The sequence below is a fragment of the Antechinus flavipes genome, chromosome 5 (assembly GCF_016432865.1).
Source record: "Antechinus flavipes isolate AdamAnt ecotype Samford, QLD, Australia chromosome 5, AdamAnt_v2, whole genome shotgun sequence".
Lineage (NCBI taxonomy): Eukaryota > Metazoa > Chordata > Mammalia > Dasyuromorphia > Dasyuridae > Antechinus > Antechinus flavipes.
This window is the reverse complement of record NC_067402.1, coordinates 113,469,326-113,493,554: the sequence shown is the minus strand read 5'-3', so window position 1 is coordinate 113,493,554 and position 24,229 is coordinate 113,469,326. Positions and strand designations below refer to the sequence as shown.

Below are 24,229 nucleotides of genomic sequence, written 5' to 3'. Positions count from 1 at the left end.
TTTTGTGATAGATTATGTTCTATCTGAATTATAAGAATTGTCTTGTTTTCTCCCTAAAACAAAGAAACTTATTTAAGGGAACTAGAGAGAAAGCCCAATCCCTCCTGAGAACTGGTAATTTGGAAAAGGAAAATCTTATCAATTGTGTCTCTGAGACTCAGTAAATACTAATTGTTAAGTAATGGGCTCTTCCTGACATTTGGCTTGCCATTCAGCAATCTGAATTAGAGTATAAACTAAACAATTAAAAGAAGGTGGAAAATTTGTTTAAAACCAGTTCCATCATTTAGGGAACTGTATGCTTTAAGAGGAAGTCACAGTTAAGAAAAATTGACTATCACATGAAAATTCTAAAATGGTTCATTGTTATTGGAAGTTATTTTCTAGATGTTAAAATCTAAAAGTGGTGATTTTAAAACCTAAAATTGATAATTACTGTATGTAGAAAGAAATAAAATGAAAACCTTACGCAGATTGGTTTTGTTTTTTAGATCAGTTCGACCTGGGTATCAATTCTGAGGATATGCCGCATCTTTCTCTCTTCACAGGTTGGGGATGGTGAAAGAAAATAAAATTTCCAGTAGCTTCATAGGCAGGAACTTGGGCTAGGCCCTCTCTGTGCCCTCTGTTGAATTCCTTAATTTGTAAATTAGCCAGGTTTCTTTAAACCATGAGATGCATCAGCCATAATAAAAGAACTTGTTATGGGTGATGAAATTCCCACACAAGAAATGAGTTTAGTGAGAATCTATAAGTCTGTTTCCAAATGAAATCTTCACCTTAAAATTGGTTTGTTAACATAATTAATAATGAACATTTGTTTTTAATGATACACTTTTGAATTTTTCTATTTCTACATCTCAAATCTTTGGTTATTTGCTGTTGAGCATCTTATAGTAGAATCATTTGTGTTAAGTTGAACTTAAGATCATCTACTTAGATATCAAAATAAGTTCTGAATTTCCTGTGATGAATCTTTTATTGTTACCAATGTAAGGTTATAGTCAATATTTATTATTTAGAACTAAATTTGGAGATCTGGTGTAGCAATTTTGGTTAATAGGTTTTTTTTATTATTATTATCTAAATACTGAACAAAGTGACCTTCTAGTTCCAGAAGAAGCTCGAGAGTGGTTTTTGGTGTTAGTTATACAGTATAGGCTATGCTCTGTAAGTAGACACTCATGTAGTGCCTCTCTGCTTTTGGACACTGGGTTTCTCCATTAACTGGCTAGGCAACCATTGGCTTGGTTGTTGTTTTTTGTCCTTCCTTCTCGAAGAGGATCATGATATCAGGAAAGGGAAACTATAACAGGCAAGTGAATTAGATTTGAGTGAGGGAGTTTGGGCAAGGTCACCTGCCTTATCTTCCCCTCCAGAGCCATCTGGGCCCAGTGGCAAGATATAGACCAGGACAAGTGGAGATGGCCCTGGATGCAATGGGAGACCGTGGCTTTTTGAGCTAAAGTCTTCAACAGGTCTCAGTTTGACCCCATCCTGGGATGGGTATGATGTCCTATTCCAGCATCTTATATGTTGGTGACAGTTCCCATGGAGGGATCACCAATAGGGAGAAAGAAGACCCTTGGTCTTGCTTCCCAGATCTGATGGCTCCCAGGGCTAAGGGGCTAAGACTCTCAGACTAAATACAATATAATAAGGGTATCTTCTCCAAACACAACAGTTCCTCACAATGGTTAAAGGCTAGGAAAAGAGTCAAGGTTTATTTTCTGTATCCCCTTTTCCCCTAACTTTCAACAGAGTCTTCAAGTAGATCCTATAACCTGCTATTTAGACACCCAGTGTCTTCATGTTGGTCCCAGGGCCCCTTACTCATGTGTTTTCTCTTCCTAAGCCCTATTTTCTAAATATTTGTTCAAGTTTTTTAGCCCTTTCAGATCCTATTCCTTACTCACCTTGGATCTCTTTCTTCCTGCTGTGTAGTTTATGAAAAGGAAAATGTTCTTCCCTCCTTGCTGATTACTTCTCCCTCTTCCTTACCTTTCTTTGTTTCCAGATCTTAACCTTGATTAGGGCTTTGAGCTGACCAAAGAAGCATCAATTTCTGATCCTGGCAGATTTTTTACCTTCCCCCAATTTACATTTCCAGATTTATCTCATACTCTTCTCATCTTCCTGCTCTACACTCCAGCCAAACTAGACTACCTTCTCTCCCCCGTTTTCATCCTTCATTCTATCTCTGTGCCCTTGTTCACACTGTCTCTCGTTCTAGAATGGATTTTTCCCCAACTCCCCTTTCTCCACTCCCAGAAGAGTCTGGGAGTTCTTGTCTATTAAAATGCATCCATTCTTCAAGGACCAACTGAGATGCTACTTCCTCTATGAAGCCTTCCCTGATTCTTCCTGATGAAAGGAATCTGTCCCTCTTCAACTTTCCCATAACACAATACTTGGACCTCTCCTTCTCTCACGTTACTAAATATTACCTTGTATTTATTTTACAAAAATCATACACTGACATATTTCACATACACAACATATATGTACATATTAATTGTATATATTACATATGCACATATAGTATAGATGTGTATATTTTTGCATGTTTACACACACACACACATACACTTCTCTAGTAATAGAATATAAACTCCTTGAGAGCAGGGATTGTTTCCGTTTTGATTTTGTATTCCCAGTACTTAGAACAACACCTGGCACATAGTAGGTGCTTTGTAAATGCTTGCTGATTGAAGTATATAACATAAGTACTATTGTCTTCATTTTTATAGGTGAGGAGATTGAAACTGGAAAAAAAAAAAAACCAGGGTTAGCTCACTGGAATTTAGCATCAGATGATCTGTTTTCAAGTGCTGGTTCTGCTGCTTAATTACCGTCCGTGTTGACCTGGCACAAGTTGCTTCCCTACCCTTTCTAGGCCTTAGTTCTCCTACCTGAAATACCAGGTGGTTCAACTAAAATCCCTTCTAATGGCAGTAGTATGGCTTATACCCTAAGTGACCTGGGGAAGGCCATCTATCAATGGGTGGACTCCCAAACTTTCTCCCAGAGCTGACGGGGCCTCCCAAAAGTGTGGGGCCTGGGAATAGGGGCTCATCTTAGCATGTCCTAGGGATAGCTCTGTTTGTGAGAGTGGAGGAATAGTCTCAACTCGTGGTGAGGAGGCAACTCAGTACAGAGAGAAAAGTATGGAGAATTACAGGTCCCTCTCCCATGGGGGCAAAGGACTCAAAATGTCCTGAGATCTCCGTTTACTCAGTGACCCTGTATCTCCTTTCCCCAAACTTCTCACATTCTTTTTCCTTGTCATTCTTCCTAGTGACTCGATCTCCTCCACCCTCCGTGGATTGTAAGCTCCACAAAGCCATTGACTTGCTTTTTAGCTGCCTCCCCATCCCCTTGCCCAGTGCTTGGTTTGTGGAGCTTTGGAGAATGGGCCTTTCAGCATTTGGAATTCTTGAGGGGTCACTAACAAGCCAAACTTCCAACCCCCGGCTATGTTAGCTCCCATCTGAGATGTGGCCCTTGTGGAAGACCCCAGAAAGCTCATGGAATACGGGTCTGGGTTGCCTAAAGCTCGTCCTGGTCCCAGCTGAGAGCCAAAGGCTTGAAACTCAGCCTATCTCTCCAGCTGGCCCATTCTCAGTGCGTTATCAGGAAGGGCAGGAAGGCATCAGAGTTTAGGAAATAGGGTTGGGGGTGACTTCTGTGGGATTGAGAGCAGGTGAAAGGGGTGGAGCCCACACAGCCAAGAAGTCAGCTGGGGTTCCCTGACACAGGTTTAAAAGTCTTGGGCTGCTTTCTCTTTGTCCTCAGACTGTTTCCTGAGCAGCTTCACCATGAAGGGGCTGCTGATTCTGAGTGCCGTGTTGCTGGCTGTCTTTGCCAAGGAGGACTTTTCTGGGTAGGTGGCTGGATAGGGGGGTACCTTTCAGGTCTTAGGAAAGGAAGGAAAGGAAAGCCTGGGGGAGACATTTGGAGGCAGGAAGGGAAGAAGTAGGGGAGAAGGCCGAGGTGCCTTGGGGAGACAAACACCAAAGGGGATGCTGGCCAGTGAGAGCCACTTTCTTAAGGACTGACTCTTGGGGCCCAGAGAAGACATACAGTTTGAGCAGGAATCCATAGGAGAGGACTGAGCCCCACTGAGGGAAATTAGAGACCCAAATCTAAAAAGGTTCTCAGGACTCCAAAGAAATTGGAAGAGTAAAGGCTTGGGATGGGATCCACACTGCTAAGGATCTCTGAACACTATATGGAATCACTGGACATGGAGTTAGGAAACCTTGGGTTCTAATTCAGCCCCAAATATTAATGTTTTTCTACCTTTCTGTGCTTCAGTTGCCTCCTCTGTAAAATAAGAAGATGAGAGTTGATGGTCTCTTGAAATCTTTCAGCTCTAATAGTCTAATGCTATGATCCTTAGGTGCTGAGACAGTCCTTATTCTGTGAAGCCTTTCCTTTTACCTTCTCTGGCCCCTGGTTCTTTACACACACCCACACAGACCCACAATATCCCCTTCCACTTCAGAACCATGAACTACCTCATCTCCCCTTCCTTTTTGGTTCAGTTGTTTCAGCACATCTGACTCTTCAGTGGAGTTTTCTTGACAAAGATACTGGACTGGTTTGCCATTTCTTTCTCCAGCTCATTTTACAGATGAGTAAACTGAGGCAAACGGGGTTCAGTGCTTGTCCAGGGTCACCCAGCTAGTAGTGTCTGAGGTCTGAGATGAATCTTCCTGACTCCAGGCCCAGCTCTCTGATGACTGAGCTATCTAGCCACCCTTCCCTTTCTTTCCTTAAAAGAAAATTTAGGACTATGGTGAGCGATTCTACTTAGCGCCAGGAACACAACCTCAGTACCCGCTGCTCACCTACCTAGGATAGAGGGGAAGTTCATCTTGCCGGGCAATGTGAGGCTAGTGGTCAGCAAGAAACTTAGGAAGGAGGAGAAAGATCTGGCTCCTCCAGGCCATGACACTCAATCCTCACTCTGCTCCTGCACAGGCACCAAGTGCTCCGAATCTCAGCAGCTGATAAGGCTCAGGTAGAGAAGGTGAAGGAGCTAGAAGATCTGGATCATCTTCAGGTAAGAAGACTGGGGTCCTGGAACTCTCCTTTGTGGGAGAAAAACTCTTCCTGTGAGGCTGAGATACAGGACTTGATCCCTTCTTTGTTGCCTCCAAACTCTCTGCTTCAGCCAGACGCCCATTCCCAGTGCCATCTTGTTTCTAAGGGTTCAGGCTTCTCTAAGGAGCTCCCTGCCCCTTTGAGGATACTGGGCCTTTGGGGCTCAATGGTGCCCATGGAGCTATTGTTGCTACCTCCCTGGGACAGAAAAGGGTGGATTGACCCCTCTCAGAAAAATGAACTTCAGAGACAGTTCGGGGTGGGGACAGTGAAAAAAGCTCCAAGCAGGGGTCATGAGTCTTGGATCTACCACTTGTTAGCTGTGTGACTTGGACCACTCTGGTACAGTTTCTTCAAGAAGGAGATGATCGGTCTATAAGATCCCTTTTTGTGCTAGCATTCTGTAACATAAATATTCCCTCCCAATACCTTCTCTGCCTTTTGTCATCTACTTAAATTGTCAACCTTCCTTTTCACAAAACACTAAAATATTCTTTGTTAACATAATTTTAATTTATTGATCTCTGGACTGTGAATGGCTGGAGCCGCACAAAGCAGGCCCAGAGATAGGTTTTTAGATATCAGGTAATTAATCACTTTTAGAATGAGGGATACAATTTGCACACTGAAAGTTCTCCTGGGCAGAACACCTCTACCTGTTGCAGGAAAAGTGGAGATTTTATACACAAATCCTATGTGGAAAAGAAGAGGGAAGGAAGATTATAGTACAACCATTGCCATGACAAGCCTTGAAACAGAAGACAATATATTCTCTTTGGATTGTTTCATATCTTGAGGATTGCAACCACTTCCTTCCCAGGGCACAGAACCAGAACCAGGGCATAGAACCAAACTAGAATATTGGGTCAAATCCAAAAAGATCAAATTTAATAGGAATAAATATAAGTTACAGTTGATTTTGAAAAGTCATCTTCACAATACATATTAGTGATAGAGTTAGCTAGATAGCAGTTTATCTGAAAAAGATTTGTGGATTTTCATAGACCACAAGTTTAGTATGAATTGATGGGAACAGTTTTCTGTAGTTCTCAATTTGTTTCACTTATTGTACACAGGTCCAATACCACATAAGAATATAGCCATTATCAGAATGGTTAATGATTTTAAGCTGTATTGTGAGATTCTGACTCCCACTCCAGAAAAGGCAGCTCTGAGAAATCTAATTATTAGTATATTCATTACATGTATCATATTGAATGATATAAAAATCATAATAAATTTTACTCCAGTGCTTTTCTAATGGACAAGATGGTGTGGATGAGGTGAAAGTTAAATTTAAATAGACTCGACTGATTGAAAGATTGATCTGGAGAATAGTCATTAATTGTCCAAGGTTAATATGACAACAAGTCTCTACCAAAGATTCTCAGTTATGTTTAGCTCTGTGAGGTTTAACATTTTTATCAAACTCTAGATATCTGAGGATAAATTTAAGTTACGAGGTATAGCTAATTTCTTGTACAACAGAGTCAGGATCCAAAAAGACTTCTATAAACTAGAATATTGGGCCAAATTCAATAAGATAAAATTTAATAGAAATAAATATAAATTACAGCTGATTTTGAAAAGTCAGCTTCACACATACAATTTGGGCCGAGGGTTAGCTAGATAGCTGTTTAATCTGAAAAAAGATCTGAGCATCTTTATAGATGACAAGTTTAGTATGGGTTGATCTTATTGCTCAAGTTAGTATAAGTTGATCATGATGTAGCAGTGCATTAAGAAAGACATACTTTCCAGGTCTAGGGAAGCGATAGTTCCCTAGTAAGAACAGAGCTGGTGTATTTGTGTTCAGTGGTGAGAGTCACATTTTAGGAAGAATATTGGCTCTTGCACTCTGAAGAAGGGTAAACAGAATAGTTAAGTGCCATGGAAAGATCAGCTGAGGAAGTGGGGATGTTTCACCTGGAGAAAAGAAGCCAGAAGGGAGCCATAAAAGCTCTCTTCAATTATTTGAAGACTGTCATTGATCGTGAATAAGATTTTTCCGCTTGGCCCCAGAAGGCAGTCTAGGACCAGTAGGTTCTAGTATATCAAATCAAGTCAACATGTTGCCTATTATGAATCCTCAGGCTCTGTGCTAAGTGCTCAGGATACCAAAAAATTGCCAAGAGCTCACAGACAGTGGGAGACACAATACACCAACAATTACATACAAATAAGGATAAATTGGGGATATTCTTGGAATGCACAACATTGAGGGAAGGGTGTGTGTCAGAAAATTCCTCCTATTCCATTTTCTGGTTTACTTTCTTGTTCTGTAGAATCTCCTAGTTCCATGTCACCACACAAATCACAGTTGTTCTTTTGGTCTCCTAGTCTGTCTTTTAAATTCTAACAAAGGAAAATTTTAACTCACACTTTCTTTTTCCTCCCACGGCCATGTACCCCTCTCTTTATCCTAGTATTCTAGCTAGCATACCCCAGACCCTTTGGACAATTATAGTTTTTGTGCTCTACAGCTGGACTTCTGGCGTGGTCCCTCCTCTCCCTCCAGCCCCATCGATGTCCGTGTGCCTCTGCACAGTGTCCAGTCTGTCAAATCATTCCTGGAGTTAAATAAAATCAACTATAACATCATGATTGACGATGTGCAGGTAATGGAAGAATGGGTGCCCGTGGGTTGTGGAAGGCAGAGGAGGAATCAGTATGGCACTGCAGACCTAGGACTCTGGTCTCTTTGTTAGGGGAGATCTCAATGTCCAATTTCCAATCCCCGAACCCCAAGCAAGTGGGAAAGTAAGAACATTTTATCTTTGGAATACCTTTTGTCCTCCAATTATCCTTAGTCACCTACTCACAAATACTCTATTGCCCTATTCCTGTGCATGCCCTTCCATTATCCATTGACTTGCTCCTATTCTCAAGCCCAATTTTCTAACAAGCTAATGGGATCAATTAATCCTTTCCAAGTAAAGGGACCTTTTCCTTTTCTCCAAAATCAGATATGTATCATTCAGCAAAGGCTAAAATACTTGACTTTCTTCACCTACGTATGCCTCCAGTTCTGGGAATGTCTAACAATAGGATGGTACCAGGACAGGTCAGGGGCATGGTAAGGTATTTGGATGGCCGGTGGGCATCAGATTCTACCACATGGGTGACAAGCTGCTTCCTCTATGTGTTGGATCAGTCAGGCTCTTTTGTGGAGCCAGAATTACCTAGTCCTGCTTTTAGCATCTGTTTCCAAGGAGATGAGAGAAATGGTGGGGAGAATGGAGAGTAGACTTTCTTAACAATTGTTCCCTCTCCCAACTCTCCAGCTGCTGCTGAACAATGAACATCGACAGATGCTTGCCACCCGGTCCACGGCACGTTCCACAGACACCTTCCGTTATGATGCTTACCACAACCTGGCAGAGGTAAGGGCTTCTGAGAGAGTCTCAATCCCTGCCGCTGATCCCCTGAACACAACATAGTGCCCTCCCCCTGCTACACAAGCCCCCAGAGATGTTCTATGAAGGTGTGTGTGTGATCTAAGGCAGGGCTTCTTAAACTTTTTCCACTCATAACCCATTTTTTCAGAGAAATTTTTATAAGACCCTGAGTATACAGGTATATAAAACAAGTATATGAATCAAACATTTACTGATAACAAATCATAATTTCACAATCCCCACATTGAGTTACAAGACCCTATATGGGGTTGTGACCCACCATTTTAAGAAGCTGGGAGCTAGTGAATCTCTGAATACTGAATTTCCCTGGGTTCTGTGGCTCCCAGAGGTTTGGGGGATGATACATCTCTCATCCTTTTTTGAATCCATATCCCTAATACCTAGAGCAAAGGGAGATATCAACGTGCTTAGGGAAAGAGCTGGAAAGGTGAATAATAGCTGGGAGCTAGAGGATCTCTGAATGCTGAATTTCCCTGAGTTCTGTGGCTCCCAGAGGTTTGGGGGATGATACATCTCTCAACTTTTTTTGGACCCATATCCCCAACATCTAGAGCAAAGACATCAAGATGCTTGGGAAAAGAGCTAGTGAGATTAATAAAAGCATGAAGGAAATGGGTCCTTGGAAGCCAAAATGACTCTCTTGGGGTCTAGTAGAAAGAATACTAGATTTAGTGTCAGAAGATTGGAATTCAGAGCCCAGCTCTACCTTGCTACCTAAGGGATCTTGAGCATCTTTCTGAGTCTTGGGCTCCCTTTTCTGTGAAATGAGGATCATAATAAAACTTGTTCTCTTTACTTCATGGAATCACTGGGAGGATCTTGTGAAATACCATAGCTAAAGTGTCCTATAAATCTCAGAGTATGCTCACTCTCTTTTCTATGCTCTTGTTTACAGATCTATGAATTTATGGATCTGCTGGTGGCTGAGAACCCAAACCTCGTCAGTAAGATTCAAATTGGCAAGAGTTTCGAGGGCCGTCCCCTCAATATTCTGAAGGTACCAGAAGTCTAGATGTTCATGTGCCCTTACAGCCTTCCTGCAGAACTAGGGACCCACAGAAATGGCAGAGACATAGATTTAGGCTTGAGGTATGGAAAGGCTTCCTAACAATTTAAATGATCAAAGTAAAAATGGGGTACCTGGAGAGGACCCCCCTCCCTGAAGTTCTTCAGGTGGAGAATGTATACCAGACCCTTACTGCTGATACTCTAGAGGGCCGGCCTGGGCTAGCCTGGATTGCTTCCTGAGTGCATTTCTGACTGAGATTCTGGGATCCCTCCTATAACCCGACATCCGTCTGGTCCTACCTTGGTCTTTTCTTCAGAATGCCAGGAAATATGATGGAGGAGAGCCCTGGGTGACTGGCATGGGTTCTGTGGGCACCTCATTCTGCTGCACATCTAAGAGAACAGGACAAGGGAGGAAGAGCTGGGCATGAGAAAAAGCATCAGACTTTTCCTTGTAAAAAAATGGAACTTGGCACTTAGAGCACAATTCTGCTGAGGAAGGCAATCCACTGGGAGACTATACTGAACTTTATCCCCCTCTTTCTTCTCTAGTTCAGCACTGGGGGTAACAATCGCCCTGCCATCTGGATCGACACTGGTATCCATTCCCGGGAATGGGTCACCCAGGCCAGTGGAGTTTGGTTTGCTAAGAAGGTAAAATCTGGGGATTGCCTTAAATGGGAAGGGAAATCCATTCACTATCTGAACTGGAAGGAATATGGCTCTGGGGTATCCTGCAGATTTTATGCTTCAAGAGAGTGCCTTCAGATCCTTATTTGCTCATCCAAGATTCCATTCTTGTTGGGGCCATTGCTTCCTCTGCCTTTGGAAGGGCCAAGCAAAATCGGATACCCTTATTAGTCTGAATCACAGGCCAAAGAGTGAAGCTGACTCCTTTCCATCTCCCACTCCTTCCTTTGGAGAGGAAGGTTGAGAGAAGCTAACTTTTCTTCTCAGGACATCACCCTTGTTGTGCTATTCCAGTCATGAAATTTATTTTGTCCCTCTCACCTAGATCACTGAAGACTATGGCCACGATGAGACGCTTACTGCCATCTTGAATTCTATGGACATCTTCTTAGAGATTGTCACCAACCCTGATGGTTTTGCCTATACCCACTCCACGGTATAGAACCCTTGCCTTGCCCGTATGTTTCTCTCCTATCTAGGTTTCGGTTCCAAGATCCCCGGGGAAAGGAGTAGGGTCCATCATCCATGGACTGGGGGGTCCTTGCCTTATTTAGATACCTTTTACAATTGCTTGTCCAATTACCAGAGGGTAACCCTATGCTTTCTTCACTTTCTGCCCATTAGAAATCAGCTTGCTTCCTACTACAATCCCATCTCTCTTAATTAGTTAATATATTGGATTAACCCCTACCTCATAACCCTGATTCACTACTCTCATTTCCTAGAGAAAGCCCAAATTAAAGGACTCTTTGTGCTCATTTCAAATTCTACCTACTCCATAAAGCCTTTCCTAACTACTTTAGCCCACTCTGATCTCCCTCTTTTTTGGAGTACTAATGAACTAATTAAAAGTCTGTCCCATACGAACTAACTTTAAATTGTTCTCTAATGGTTTGACCTATGTTAATTCAACCTCCCTAATTGGGTTAAAAATGCATCAAGATCAGGGATCATTTCTTCTTATGTATTACCCAGCCCAGTAATGGGCACCTTACTTATATCTTTGTTGATTGCTTGATTGACTTTTTCCTTCCTTGTATCAGAACCGCTTGTGGCGTAAGACTAGGTCCATTACAGCTGGATCCAATTGTATTGGTGTGGATCCCAACAGGAACTGGGATGCTGCCTTTGGAGGTAAGTTAAGATTAGGTTCAAGTTCTCGGTAGGATTGATGAATCAATAGGAACTTATTAAGTGCTGACTATGGACTAGGTATGGCACCAGGTACTAGAATTACCAGTAAAGATAATGAGATAATCCCTCCTCAGAAGGAACTTACATTCTAATGGGGGCAACAAGAGCAAATAAAATATATGCAGCATAGGTATAAAGTTAATAAATACATTTGTTGCATGCAGCCAGAGCCGACTCTTTGTGATCCCTTTTGGGAATTCTTAGCAAAAAATGCTCTATCATTTCCTTCTTTAGCTCATTTTATAGTTGAAAAAATAAGATTAATTGATTTGCCCAGGTCACACAACTAACAAGTAACTGAGCCTGAATTTGAAGGCAGGTTTTCTTGACTCCATATCTAGTGTTCTATCCACTACATCACCTAGTTGCCCCATACAAATACCTACAAAGTAATTAAATACAAGGTAATTTAGGAAGGAGGGGGCTAAATGTGGGGACAATCAGGAAAAGCTTTGCACAGCAGACAGGACTTGAGCTGTATTTGAACTCAAGTCCTCCTGACTTTAGAGCCTGGTGCTTGATCCACTGTGCCACATCGCTGCCTCTGAGTTGTATCTTAAAGGGAAAGAGGATCTCAATGAGGCAGGGTTAAAGAGCACAGATTTAGAGCTAGAAGCCACCTTTAAAAAATATAATAATAGCTTTTTATTTTTCCAAACACATGCAAACAAAGTTTTCCACATTCACCCTTGTAAAACCTTGTATTCTGAATTTTTCTCCCTCCTTCCCCCCACTGCCTTCCCCTAGACCGCAAGTAATCCAATAAAAGTTAAACAAGTGCAATTCTAGAAGGGGCCTTAAAAGTCACTTTCTTGGTTAAGTTCTTTCTATGTATTAAACCTGGGACTCCAAATATGGGAAACATGTATAGTCCCTGTGTTCAAGGAGTTTATATCCTAACGAAGGAGGACAATACATAAAGGGGAATGAAAAGGGGTCATCCAGTAGTATGGTGTAGAGATGACTGAGAAGTGACATGGGAGTCAGGTTCTGGACAACATAAGGCAAAGGCTCACCTCTCAGAGTCCAGCATCCCAGGGGCAGAGACCAATGTCCTAGATCAGTGGTTCTCAAATTTTTGTTTTCAGTATCTTTATCCTATTAAAAATTATTGAGGATGTCGTCAAAGCGTTTTTGTTTATCTGGGTTATATTTATAGACATTTACCATATTGGAAATAAAAACTATTTTTGAATTTGTAGACCCTCTGAAAGGGTTTCAGAGATCCCCAGGATTCTCTAGACCATTCTTTGAGAATCACTGTTCTAGTTCATGTTTTTAGCTCTTTTTTTGTAACATAAATCTTTTTGGCAATTAGGTAAAGCCCATGGAACCCTCCTCAGGAAAAAATAGGTTTTATGTACATAAAATAAAAAGTATAGGATAATAAAAAATATATATTGAAATACAGTTACTGAATTTTTAAAAAGTTATTGGAGAGCAACTAAGTGGTAAAGTGGATAGAGCACTGGCCCTAGAGTGAGGAGGACTTGAGTTCAAATGTGACTGCAGACACTTAGCAAGTGACTGGGCAAGTCACTTAACTACAATGGCCTAAAAAATGTTCATTGACCCCAGGTTAAGAAGCTCTGTTCTTGTCCAATCCTTCATTTTACAAAAGAGGAAACTGAGACTCAGCCAATTAATTTGCCCAAGGTCATAGAGAGTGGCGGAGGAAGGATTAGAAACTCTTAACTCCAAATCCACTGCTCAGTATTATGGGACAGAACAAGCCTTGTGCTGTGGGATCAGAACTGTCCCTGAGTGGGGAGGAGTAAAGGGATGTCACCTGAACCTCCTAAAGCCTGGGAGTGCTTCTCAAGGAAAGATGCTAAAAGCTGCAATCTATTTTAGCTGCTCCTTCAGTAAATCCCAAGAAATACAGGCTGTATTTAGGGATATTCTAGCTTAATCCTCAACAAATCCTCTATCCATCTATACATTTAGATGGCACCCACCCTGTGCCAGGTACTGTACTAAGCACTTTATAAAGATCATCCTGGAAGATGAATGCTATTATTATTCTCATCTTACAGAGGAGGAAACTGGGCAAATAGAGGTTAAAAAGATTTGCCCAAGTTAGTAAAAATCTGCAGCCAGATTTGAGCTCATCTTCCTGATTCCTGTGTGTGTGTGTGTGTGTGTGTGTGTGTGTGTGTGTGTGTGTGTGTTTGTGTGTCTGTGTGTGTGTCTCCCTCTCTGTGTTTCTGTCTGCCTCTGTCTGTCTCTGTCTCTTTGTTTTTGCTCTGTCTCTCTGTCTCTTTCTCTGTTTCTGTTTCTGCCTCTGACTCTCTATCTGTCTCTCTGTTTCTGTCTTTCTCTGCCTCTGCCTCTGTCACTTTCTGTCTCTGCTTTTTCTGTCTCTGTCTCCTTTTGTTGTTTGTCTTCCTTTCTACCTTTCTTTTTCTTTTCTTTTGTGAATTTTAAAATAGCTTTTTTTCCATGCTTCTTTTCCCATATCTTTGACTTTTCTCTAACCCACCCCTTAACCTCCCAACTTAGCATTATTATTTAGGGGAGGGATTCATCAGTAATCTCCATGTTCCCTTTCCAACCCAGGCTGTGTTAGACCTGGAATCTAGCATCACAGTCTCTTCTCTCTCATTGACTCCCACCTGCTACTATGAATCCTCCCTATTTCTATGGGGACGGTCCCATCTTACTTCTGTCTACTCTGCCTTGAGCCCCAAACACACACACACACACACACACACACACACACACACACACAGAGTGAAAAGACACACCAAGAGAAGTTACTGAGTCTGGTTTTCAAATGCTAACCCTTGTCCTGTTTCCGACAGCGCCTGGAGCCAGCAGCAATCCCTGTTCAGAGACGTACCATGGCAAGTTTGCCAACTCAGAGGTGGAGATCAAGTCCATCGTAGACTTTGTGAAGAGTCATGGGAATATCAAGGCTTTCATTTCCATCCATAGTTACTCTCAACTTCTCCTCTATCCTTACGGATACACCACGGCCCGGGCTGCCCACCAGCAAGAGCTGGTGCGTTTACCCACTGCCCAGTCCCCACTCCATCCCTTACCGACCTGTTCCCAGGAATTCCTAATTGCCTTCCTTATAACCTTGACTTTATGTGCTGAAAATAAGGCACACGTATGTGGTGCTTTCCCCTGCTGTCCCACCCATGTTTCCTCACCAGCCTAGGGCAGTATCTCATTTTCTAATTGGGGAATGAAAGAAGGTGGGTAATGAATGAATGAATGAACTAGGGAATGAAATAAGTTGGTAAAACAAGGGTGGAAGGGACCCTCAAACTGCAGGCGAGAATGCTTCAGACTGCCTTGTTGGTGGAGAGGAGGGAGCCCACCTAATAGAATACTGAGTGTCTTCTTAATGTTGCATTTGGGGTCTGCCCACCAGCCTTACGGTCTCCCTACAGAGAACTAGAGCAGACGGACAGACAGCAGGGAGTTCTGCCTCCAGGTGGGCGTCTGGGGGTCAGGTTCAGTCACATGCTCAGCCTGAGAGGGGGTACCTCCAGCAAGGTCCTTCCCTCAGGGGATACTGAGCGGGGGTGGGGGGTTTCTCCCTCATTCTCTCATCATACACCCCACAGGCTCAGGGGACCTTCAGGCTTCTTCCTATTAGGACCAGGGTGAGTGTGTGGGAGTCTCACTCTGTTTTATCCTCCAGGATGAGCTGGCCAAGGCTGCAGTGACCAAGCTGTCTTCTCTGTACGGGACCAAGTACAAGTATGGCAGCATCATCACCACAATCTGTAAGTGCCCCAAGAGGCTCCCACCTAGAGAGGGGAGGCCTTTAGCCTGCTTATCCTCAGAGAGGATGTCAGGGGAAGGGAATAGCCCAGGGAATGAATCAGGCCTGGGCACTGGGCACTGGCAAGGTGAGAAGAGTCCTGGCCAGACTGATGATATTATAATGGGAAGACCAGTGGTTATTCCTGGTCCCTCAACTCACAGGCTCATCATTTAGATCAGAAATCCTTATCCTAGGGTCTGTGAACCCTAAAGAAGTTTCCATAACTACATTTCAATATTATTGTCTTTATAATAATCCCATTTTATTTAATGCATTTAAAAACATTATTCAGAGATAATCCATATGTTTTGCTAGAGTACTCAAGGGAGCCATGACACCAAAAAGGTGAACACCCCATTTTAGAAGCACAAAGTCATTGAATCATCTCTTCAGTCACAAGATTGTGGAATGATCTTTTCACAATCCTTCTTCTTTTCCATCTCTGACCCCATAGATCACCTCTATCTTAGACTTCTCCCGTTCTGAAGACCCTGGACAAGATTTAGGATTGGAGGGGCTTAGAGATCATAATCCAACCCTCACATTTACAGATGAGAGAAACTGAGGCTCAGAGAGATTGTAACTTGTCCAAGACCGGGTCCTTTGGATCTGGACATAGTGCTCTTTGCATTTGTCTCAAGGCTTCTCTCTTAGGAGGGTGGGATGTCTTTACCTTGTGGGTGTGCCCAGTCTTGTGCAGGGGATGACTAATGACAAGTGGATAGAGTGTCAGTCCTAGAGTCAAAAGACGGATTTTTATGCATCCGAGTCTGGCCTTGTATACTCCTAGCTGGGCAAGTCCCTGAATCCTGTTGCCCTCTGTTTCCCCATCTATGACGAGGAAAATGGTAAACCACTTCCAGTATTTTTGCAAAACAAACCCAAACCCAAATGGGGTTCATAGAGAGTCAGAAGTGACTGAACAACAAGAATTCTTGTGTATAAGCAGATTCTTGTAAATACCTACCTAATATACCTGTGTTAGGTATGACTTGAGAGACATCAGGAAGTGTACCTGAAATATCCCTCCTGCCTAGTTTATAAGATACTGAAATTTCGAATAAGAGATTCATTTCACTGAGATGAAGTTCTCCTGTTCCCGGAAGAGCAGTATAAGATTAGCATCTTAATGCAAATAACTCTACAGAAAAACCTTTGGGGGGATGGGAGGCCAGGAAGGGAGGACAAAAGAGGGGAGAAGGGGAGGTGAGAAAGTGACAAAAACCTCACCTCCTTCAGAATGCAACAATCTAGCCTTGTTCAATCAATTAATCAACAAGCCTTTAGTGAAAGGGCTTGATCCAGGGGCCTCAGGGGAAGAGGAAGGAGCTTGGATCACATGAAAACCCGAGTTTAAGTCCTGCTTTAGACCCCAGCCAAGTCATTTAATCTCTCTTGCCCTCAAGTTTCCTCATCTTTAAAACAAGGATAATAATAGCACCTATGTCACAGGGATTAACGTGAGGATCCAGTGAGATTGCACACATAAAGATTTTAGAATTGAGAAAACCTGAGTTCAAATCCTATCACAGATATTTACCAGCTATGTGATCCTGGATAAGTCCCTCAAACTTTACATGTCTCAATTTCTTCTTCTGTAAAATGGGGATAATAACAAAAAACAAGATGGCGCATGTTAAGCATTTTGTAAACTTCACAGCACTAAATAAATACTAGCTATTATTGTTTATGATTTATTTCCACCTGTCTAAATTTGAATTTAAAACAAACAAACAAACTTTCAACAGTGTGATTGACTCTTGGATTGACTGTGTGTTCCTATTCCAGACCAAGCCAGTGGTAACACCATTGACTGGACCTACGATGCAGGCATCAAATACTCTTTCACCTTTGAGCTCCGGGACACTGGACGCTATGGTTTCCTGCTACCTGCCAAAGAGATAATCCCAACTGCCCAGGAAACCTGGCTGGCTCTTATGACCATTATGGATCATACCCTGAAACACCCCTATTGAGTTATTCTTGATTCCTGCTCTGTATCCAAGAGAGACAAATAAAGTGACAGGATGTGTGTGTATATCTATAGTGTTTTGTTCTGCTGCTACTTTTAGAACAGAGGAAAATCTAATTTGTTCCTCACAGGTTTCATGGGGAATTTGTGAACTCATCGACAGAATTTTAAGTCTTCTGAAGCTAAGGAGCTATCCCATTCTTACTAAAAACACTAAAAATTATAAGAATAAATTGAGTTTTCCTTAAAATGATCAGTAGAATCTATTTAAAACCATCAGGAAACATCATATGTAATGGGGACAAACTAGAACCATTCCCAATAAGATCAGGGGTGAAACAGTGCCTACTATCACCATTACTAATCAATATGGTATTAGAAATGTTAGCTTTGGCAATAAGGGAAGAAAAAGAGATTAAAGGAATTAGAGTAGGTGATGAGGAAATCAAATTATGATTCTTTGCAAATGATATAGTGGTATATTTAGAAAACCCTAAAGAATCAACTAAAAAACTACTAGAAATAATTCACAACTTTAGCAGAATACAAAATAAATCCACATAAATCCTCAGCATTTTTATATATTACCAAAAAAGTCCAACAGCAAGAGATACAAAGAGAAATTCCATTTAAAATAATTGTTGATAATATAAAATATTTGGGAGTCTATCTGCCAAGGCAAAGTCAGGAACTATATGAATATAACTACAAAACACTTTTCACACAAAGTCAGATCTAACCAATTGGAAAAATATCAAGTGCTTATGAGTAGGCTAAGCTAATATAATAAAAATGACAATACTACCTGAATTAATCTACTTATTCAGTACCATACCAATCAAACTCCCAAGAAATTATTTTACAGATCTAGAAAAATTAATAACAAAGTTCTTTTTAAATTTTTTTTATTTTAATAACTTTTTATTGTCAGAACCCATGCCAGGGTAATTTTTTACAGCATTATCCCTTGCACTCACTTCTGTTCCAATTTTTCCCTTCCCTCCCTTTACCCCCTCCCCTAGATGGCAAGCAGTTCTATATATGTTAAATATGTTGCAGTATATCCTAGATACAATATATGTGTGCAGAACCGAACAGTTCTCTTGTTGAACAGGGAGAATTGGATTCAGAAGGTAAAAATAACTTGGGAAGAAAAACAAAAATGCAAATAGTTTACATTCATTTCCCAGTGTTCTTTCTTTGGGTGTAGCTGCTTCTGTCCATTCTTGATCAATTGAAACTGAGTTAGATCTCTTTGTCAAAGAAATCCACTTCCATCAGAGTACATCTTCATACAGTATCATTGTTGAAGTATATAATGATCTCCTGGTTCTGCTCATTTCACTTAGCATCAGTTCATGTAATTCTCTCCAAGGCTCTCTGTATTCATCCTGCTGGTCATTTCTTACAGAACAATAACATTCCATAACATTCATATACCACAATTTACCCAACCATTCTCCAATTGATGGGCATCCATTCAATTTCCAGTTTCTAGCCACTACAAACAGGGCTGCCACAAACATTTTGGCAGGTCCCTTTCCCTTCTTTAGTATCTCTTTGGGCTATAAGCCCAGTAGAAACACTGCTGGATCAAAGGGTATGCACAGTTTGATAAACTTTTGGGTCATAATTCCTGATTGCTCTCCAGAATGGTTGGATTCACTCACAACTCCACCAACAATGCATCAGTGTCCCAGTTTTCCGGCATCCCCTCCAACATTCATTATTTTTTCCTGTCATCTTAGCCAATCTGACAGGTGTGTAGTGGTATCTCAGAGTTGTCTTAGTTTGAATTTCTCTGATCAATAGTGATTTGGAACACTTTCATATGAGGGGAAATAGTTTCAATTTCATCATCTCAAAGTTGTCTGTTCATATCCTTTGATCATTTATCATTTGGAGAATGGCTTGAATTCTTATAAATTAGAGTCAATTCTCTATATATTTTGGCAAAGAGGCCTTTATCAGAACCTTTAACTCTGAAGATATTTTCCCAGTTTGTTGCTTCCCTTCTAAACTTGTTTGCATTAGTTTTGTTTGTACAAAGGCTTTTTAATTTGATATAATCAAAATTTTCTTTTTTGTGATTGGTAAAGGTCTCTAGTTCATCTTTGGTCACAAATTTCTTTCTCCTCCACAAGTCTGAGAGATAAACTATCCTATGTTCCTCTAATTTATTTATAATCTCGTTCTTTATGCCTAAATCATGGACCCATTTTGATCTTATCTTGGTATACTATGTTAAGTGTAGGTCCATGCCTAATTTCTGCCACTAATTTCCAGTTATCCCAGCAATTTTTATCAAATAATGAATTCTTATCCCAAAAGTTAGGATCTTTGGGTGTGTCAAACACTAGATTGCTATGATTGGACTATTCTATCTTGTGAACCTAACCTATTCCAATGATCAACTAATCTATTTCTTAGCCAATACCAAATGGTTTTGGTGACTGCTGCTTTATAATATAATTTTAGATCAGGTACCGCTAGGCCACCTTCATTTGATTTTTTTTTTTTCATTAATTCCCTTGAGATTCTCGACTTTTTATTGTTCCATATGAATTTTGTTGTTATTTTTTCTAGATCATTAAAATATTTTCTTGGAAGTCTGATTGGTATAGCACTAAATAAACAGATTAGTTTAGGGAGTATTGTCATCTTTATTATATTCGCTTGGCCTATCCAAGAGCACTTAATATTTTTCCAATTATTTAAGTCTGACTTTATTTGTGTGGAAAATTTTTTGTAATTTTGCTCATATAATTCCTGACTTTCCTTTAGTAGATAGATTTCCAAATATTTTATGCTATTGACAGTTATTTTGAATGGAATTTCTCTTTGTATCTCTTGCTGTTGGATTTTGTTGGTGATGTATAAAAATGCTGAGGATTTATGGGGATTTATTTTGTATCCTGCTACTTTGCTAAAGTTATGAATTATTTCTAATAGCTTTTTAGTAGAATCTCTGGGGTTCTCTAGGTATACCATCATATCATCTGCAAAGAGTGATAGTTTGGTTTCCTCATTGCCTACTCTAATTCCTTTAATCTCTTTCTTGACTTTTATTGCAGAGGCTAGTGTTTCTAATACAATATTGAATAATAATGGTGATAGTGGGCAACCTTGCTTAACTCTGGGCACTGGAAATAATTCCAGTTTTTCCCCATTACATATGATGCTTACTGAGGGTTTTAAATATATGCTCCTGACTATTTTAAGGAAAAGTTCATTTATTCCTATACTCTCAAGTGTTTTTATTAGGAATGAATGTTGGATTTTATCAAATGCTTTTTCTGCATCTATTGAGAAATAACAAAGTTCTTATGGAAGAACATAAGGTCAAGAATTTTAAAGGAATTAATGAAAAAAATGCAAATGAAAGTCTAGCTGTGCCAGACTTAAAACTGTATTATAATGCAGCAATCATCAAAACCATTTGATGCTGGCTAAGAAACAAAGTAGTCGATCAGCTGGAATAGGTTAGGTTCACAGGACAAAATAGTCAATGACTATAGTAGTTTGACAAACCCAAAGACCTCAGTTTTGGGGACAAGAACTCACTATTTGACAAAAACTGCTTGGAAAATTGGAAACTAGTATGACAGAAACTAGGCAGTGACTCACAGCTAACACCATGTACCAAGATAAGATCGAAATGGGTTCATGATTTTGACATAAAGAGTGATACTATAAGCAAATTAAAAGAACAAAGGATAGTTTACCTCTCAGATCTGTGAAGAAGGAAGGAATCTATGGTCAAAGAACTGGAGTTCATTGTTGAACACAAAATAGATAATTTTGATTATATTAAGTTAAAAAGATTTTGTACAAACAAAATTAATGCAGACAAAATTAAAAGGGAAGTAATAAACTAGGAAAACATTTTTACATTCAAGGGTTCTGATAAAGGCCTCATTTCCAAAATATATAGAGGATTGACTCAAATTTATAAGAATTCAAGCCATTCTCCAATTGATAAATGGTCAAAAGATAAGAACAGATAATTTTCAGATGAAGAAATTGAAACCATTTCTAGTCTAAATCACTATTGATCAGAGAAATGCAATTTAAGACAACTCTGAGGTACTCTGAGGTAAAATTACCTTACCCCACACTTCTAAGATTGGCTAAGATGACAGGAGAACATAATGATAAATGTTGGAGGGAATGTGGGAAAACTGGAGGAGTTGTGAACCAATCCAAACATTCTGGAGAGCAATTTGGAACTATCCCCAAAGGGCTATCAAGCTGTGCATACCCTTTGACTCATCAGTGTTTCTACTGTGTTTATATTCCAAAGAGATCTTAAAGGAGGAAAAGGGACCCACATGTGCAAAAAAAAAAAAAAAAAAAAAAAAAAAAAAAAAAAAAAAAGGACCTTAGAAGCCTGTGACCACACCTACATCATATCCTCTCTGGATATCTTTCAGTCTCTCTCTTATGGTTTCTAAGAAGCCACATGGCATAGTGCTGATGTGCCCACTGTGGAATCAGGAAATTGTTCAGTTGTTTCAGTTGTGTCCAACTCTTTGTGATCCTATTTGGGGTTTTCTAGAAAGATACTGGAATGGTTTCCGATTGCCGTCACAGGGTTACACAGCCAGTAAGTGACTGAGGCTGGATTTGAACTCAAGAAGATGATCTTTCTGACTCACCCACCTGGTTGTGAGTCAGGAATTCAAATCTTCAGACTAGCTGTATGAGCCTCAGTAAATGATAGAATCTCTGTGACTCTCTTGAGTCTGAATGAAAATATAATATGAGAAACTAATACTTTGTAGAAGAGATGCATTCTATCCAAGCTGATTTTAAAACAAATTTACATAAATTGAATTTCATTTTTCCTCATTCTATTATAAAGTGAAAAGGCATTATCATCAGGAGTTAAGATATAAACACACAATGAAGGTGGCCTAGATGTACCAGATCTAAAATTATATTATAAAGCAGCAGTTACTAAAACCATCTAAGAAATGGCTAAGAAATAGACTAGTTGATCAATGGAATAGGTTAGGCTCAAAGGACAAAACAGCCAATAACTTTAATAATATAGTGTTTGACAAACCCAAACACCCCAATTTCTGGGATAAGAATGCACTATTTGACAAAAATTGGTGGGAAAATTGGAAATTAGTATGGCAGAAACTAGGCATTGACCCACACTTAACACCGTACACCAAGATAAGGTCAAAATGGGTTCATGACCTAGGCATAAAGAATGAGATTATAAATAAATTGGAAGAGCATATGATAGTTTACCTCTCAGACCTGTGGAAGAGGGAGGAATTTATGACCAAAGAAGAACTAGAGATCACTATTGACCACAAAATAGAAAATTTTGATTAGATTAAATTGAAAAGTTTTTGTACAAACAAAACAAATGCAGACAAGATTAGAAGGGAAACAATAAACTGGGAAAACATTTTTACAGTCAAAGATTCTGATAAAGGCATCTTTCCAAAATATGTAGAGAATTGACTCTAATTTATAAGAAATCAAACCATTCTCCAATTGATAAATGGTCAAGGGTATAAACAGACAATTCTCAAATGAAGAAATTGAAACTATTTATAGACATATGAAAATATGCTCCAAATCATTATTAATCAGAGAAATGCAAATTAAGACAACTCTGAGATACCACTACACACCTGTCAGATTGGCTAGAGTGACAGGGAAAGATAATGTGGAATGTTGGAGGGGATGTGGGAAAACAGGGACACTGATACATTGTTGGTGGAATTGTGAACACATCCAGCCATTCTGGAGAGCAATTTGGAACTATGCTCAAAAAGTTATCAAACTGTGCATACCCTTTGATCCAGCAGTGTTTCTACTGGGCTTATATCCCAAAGAGATACTAAAGAATGGAAAAGGACCTGTATGTGCCAAAATGTTTGTGGCAGCCCTGTTTGTAGTGGCTAGAAGCTGGAAAATGAAAGGATGTCCATCAATTGGAGAATGGTTGAGTAAATTGTGGTATATGAATGTTATGGAATATTATTGTTCTGTAAGAAATAACCAGCAGAATGAATACAGAGAGAACTGGCGAGACTTACATGAACTGATGCTAAGTGAAATGAGCAGAACCAGGAGATCATTATATACCTCAACAATGATACTGTTTGAGGATGTATTCTGATGGAAGTGGATCTCTTCGAGAAAGAGAGCTAATTCAGTTTCAATTGATCAAGGATGGACAGAAGCAGCTACACCCAAAGAAAGAACACTGAGAAATGAATATAAACTGCTTGAATTTTTGTTTTTCTTCCCGGGTTATTTATACCTTCTGAATTCAATTCTCCCTGTGCAACAAGAAAACTGTTCAGTTCTGCACACATATATTGTATCTAGGATATACTGCAACCCATTCAACATGTAAAGGACTCTTGCCATCTGGGGGAAGGGGTGGAGGGAGGGAGGGGAAAAATCAGAACAGAAGTGAATACAAGAGATAATGCTGTAAAAAATTACCCTGGCATGGGTTCTATCAATACAAAGTTATTTTAAAAAAAAGATATAAACACACAATCAAGAAAAAAAATAGTGATGATGAAATTAGAAATATGAGGTCAGCTCTGTAGAATGCTGGGAAACTGGGATATTTCTGAAGGATTATGGTTTTTAAAAGTTACATACCCACACCAAGCTGTTCGCTTGGCCTTTGTAGTGGGCCTTTGTAGTAGGACATCCTAGTATTGCTCAAGCCTCCAGATGGCTGATAACAATCCTTTTGAACTGCTCTGCTTTTTGAGTCATAAGATTATAGACCTAAGAGCTGGAAAGGACCTCAAAGACTATTGCCTGGCACAAAGTAAGACATAAGCATCCTGAGATAGGAAGGCTTGGTGCTAGAAGAACTACTGTCTTTTGAACTTTTGAAAGTGTGAGAAGTGCTAGGAAAGAATTCTTTGAGGTTGATATTTTAAAAAGCCACATATAAAAATACATAGTGCCAAAACTTATTCCTTTTCTTTGTGACTATTATATTCTTTTTTTTAAATTTAATTTTATTTAATAATAACTTTGTATTGACAGAATCCATGCCAGGGT

At 40.1% G+C, this 24,229-nt stretch overlaps 1 protein-coding gene across 1 annotated transcript; it reads left to right on the top strand.

The window, feature by feature from the left end:
• The first annotated feature begins 3,799 nt into the window (after window positions 1-3,799).
• On the top strand, window positions 3,800-17,239 carry LOC127564002 (carboxypeptidase A1-like). The gene is made up of 11 exons (XM_052000215.1): window positions 3,800-3,883; window positions 4,987-5,068; window positions 7,593-7,727; window positions 8,394-8,492; window positions 9,424-9,525; window positions 10,089-10,190; window positions 10,552-10,662; window positions 11,270-11,360; window positions 14,225-14,424; window positions 15,076-15,160; window positions 16,990-17,239. The coding sequence occupies exons 1-11, from the start codon at window positions 3,819-3,821 to the stop codon at window positions 17,175-17,177; spliced, it is 1,260 nt and encodes a 419-aa protein (XP_051856175.1). The 5' UTR covers window positions 3,800-3,818; the 3' UTR covers window positions 17,178-17,239.
• The last annotated feature ends 6,990 nt before the right edge of the window (window positions 17,240-24,229 follow it).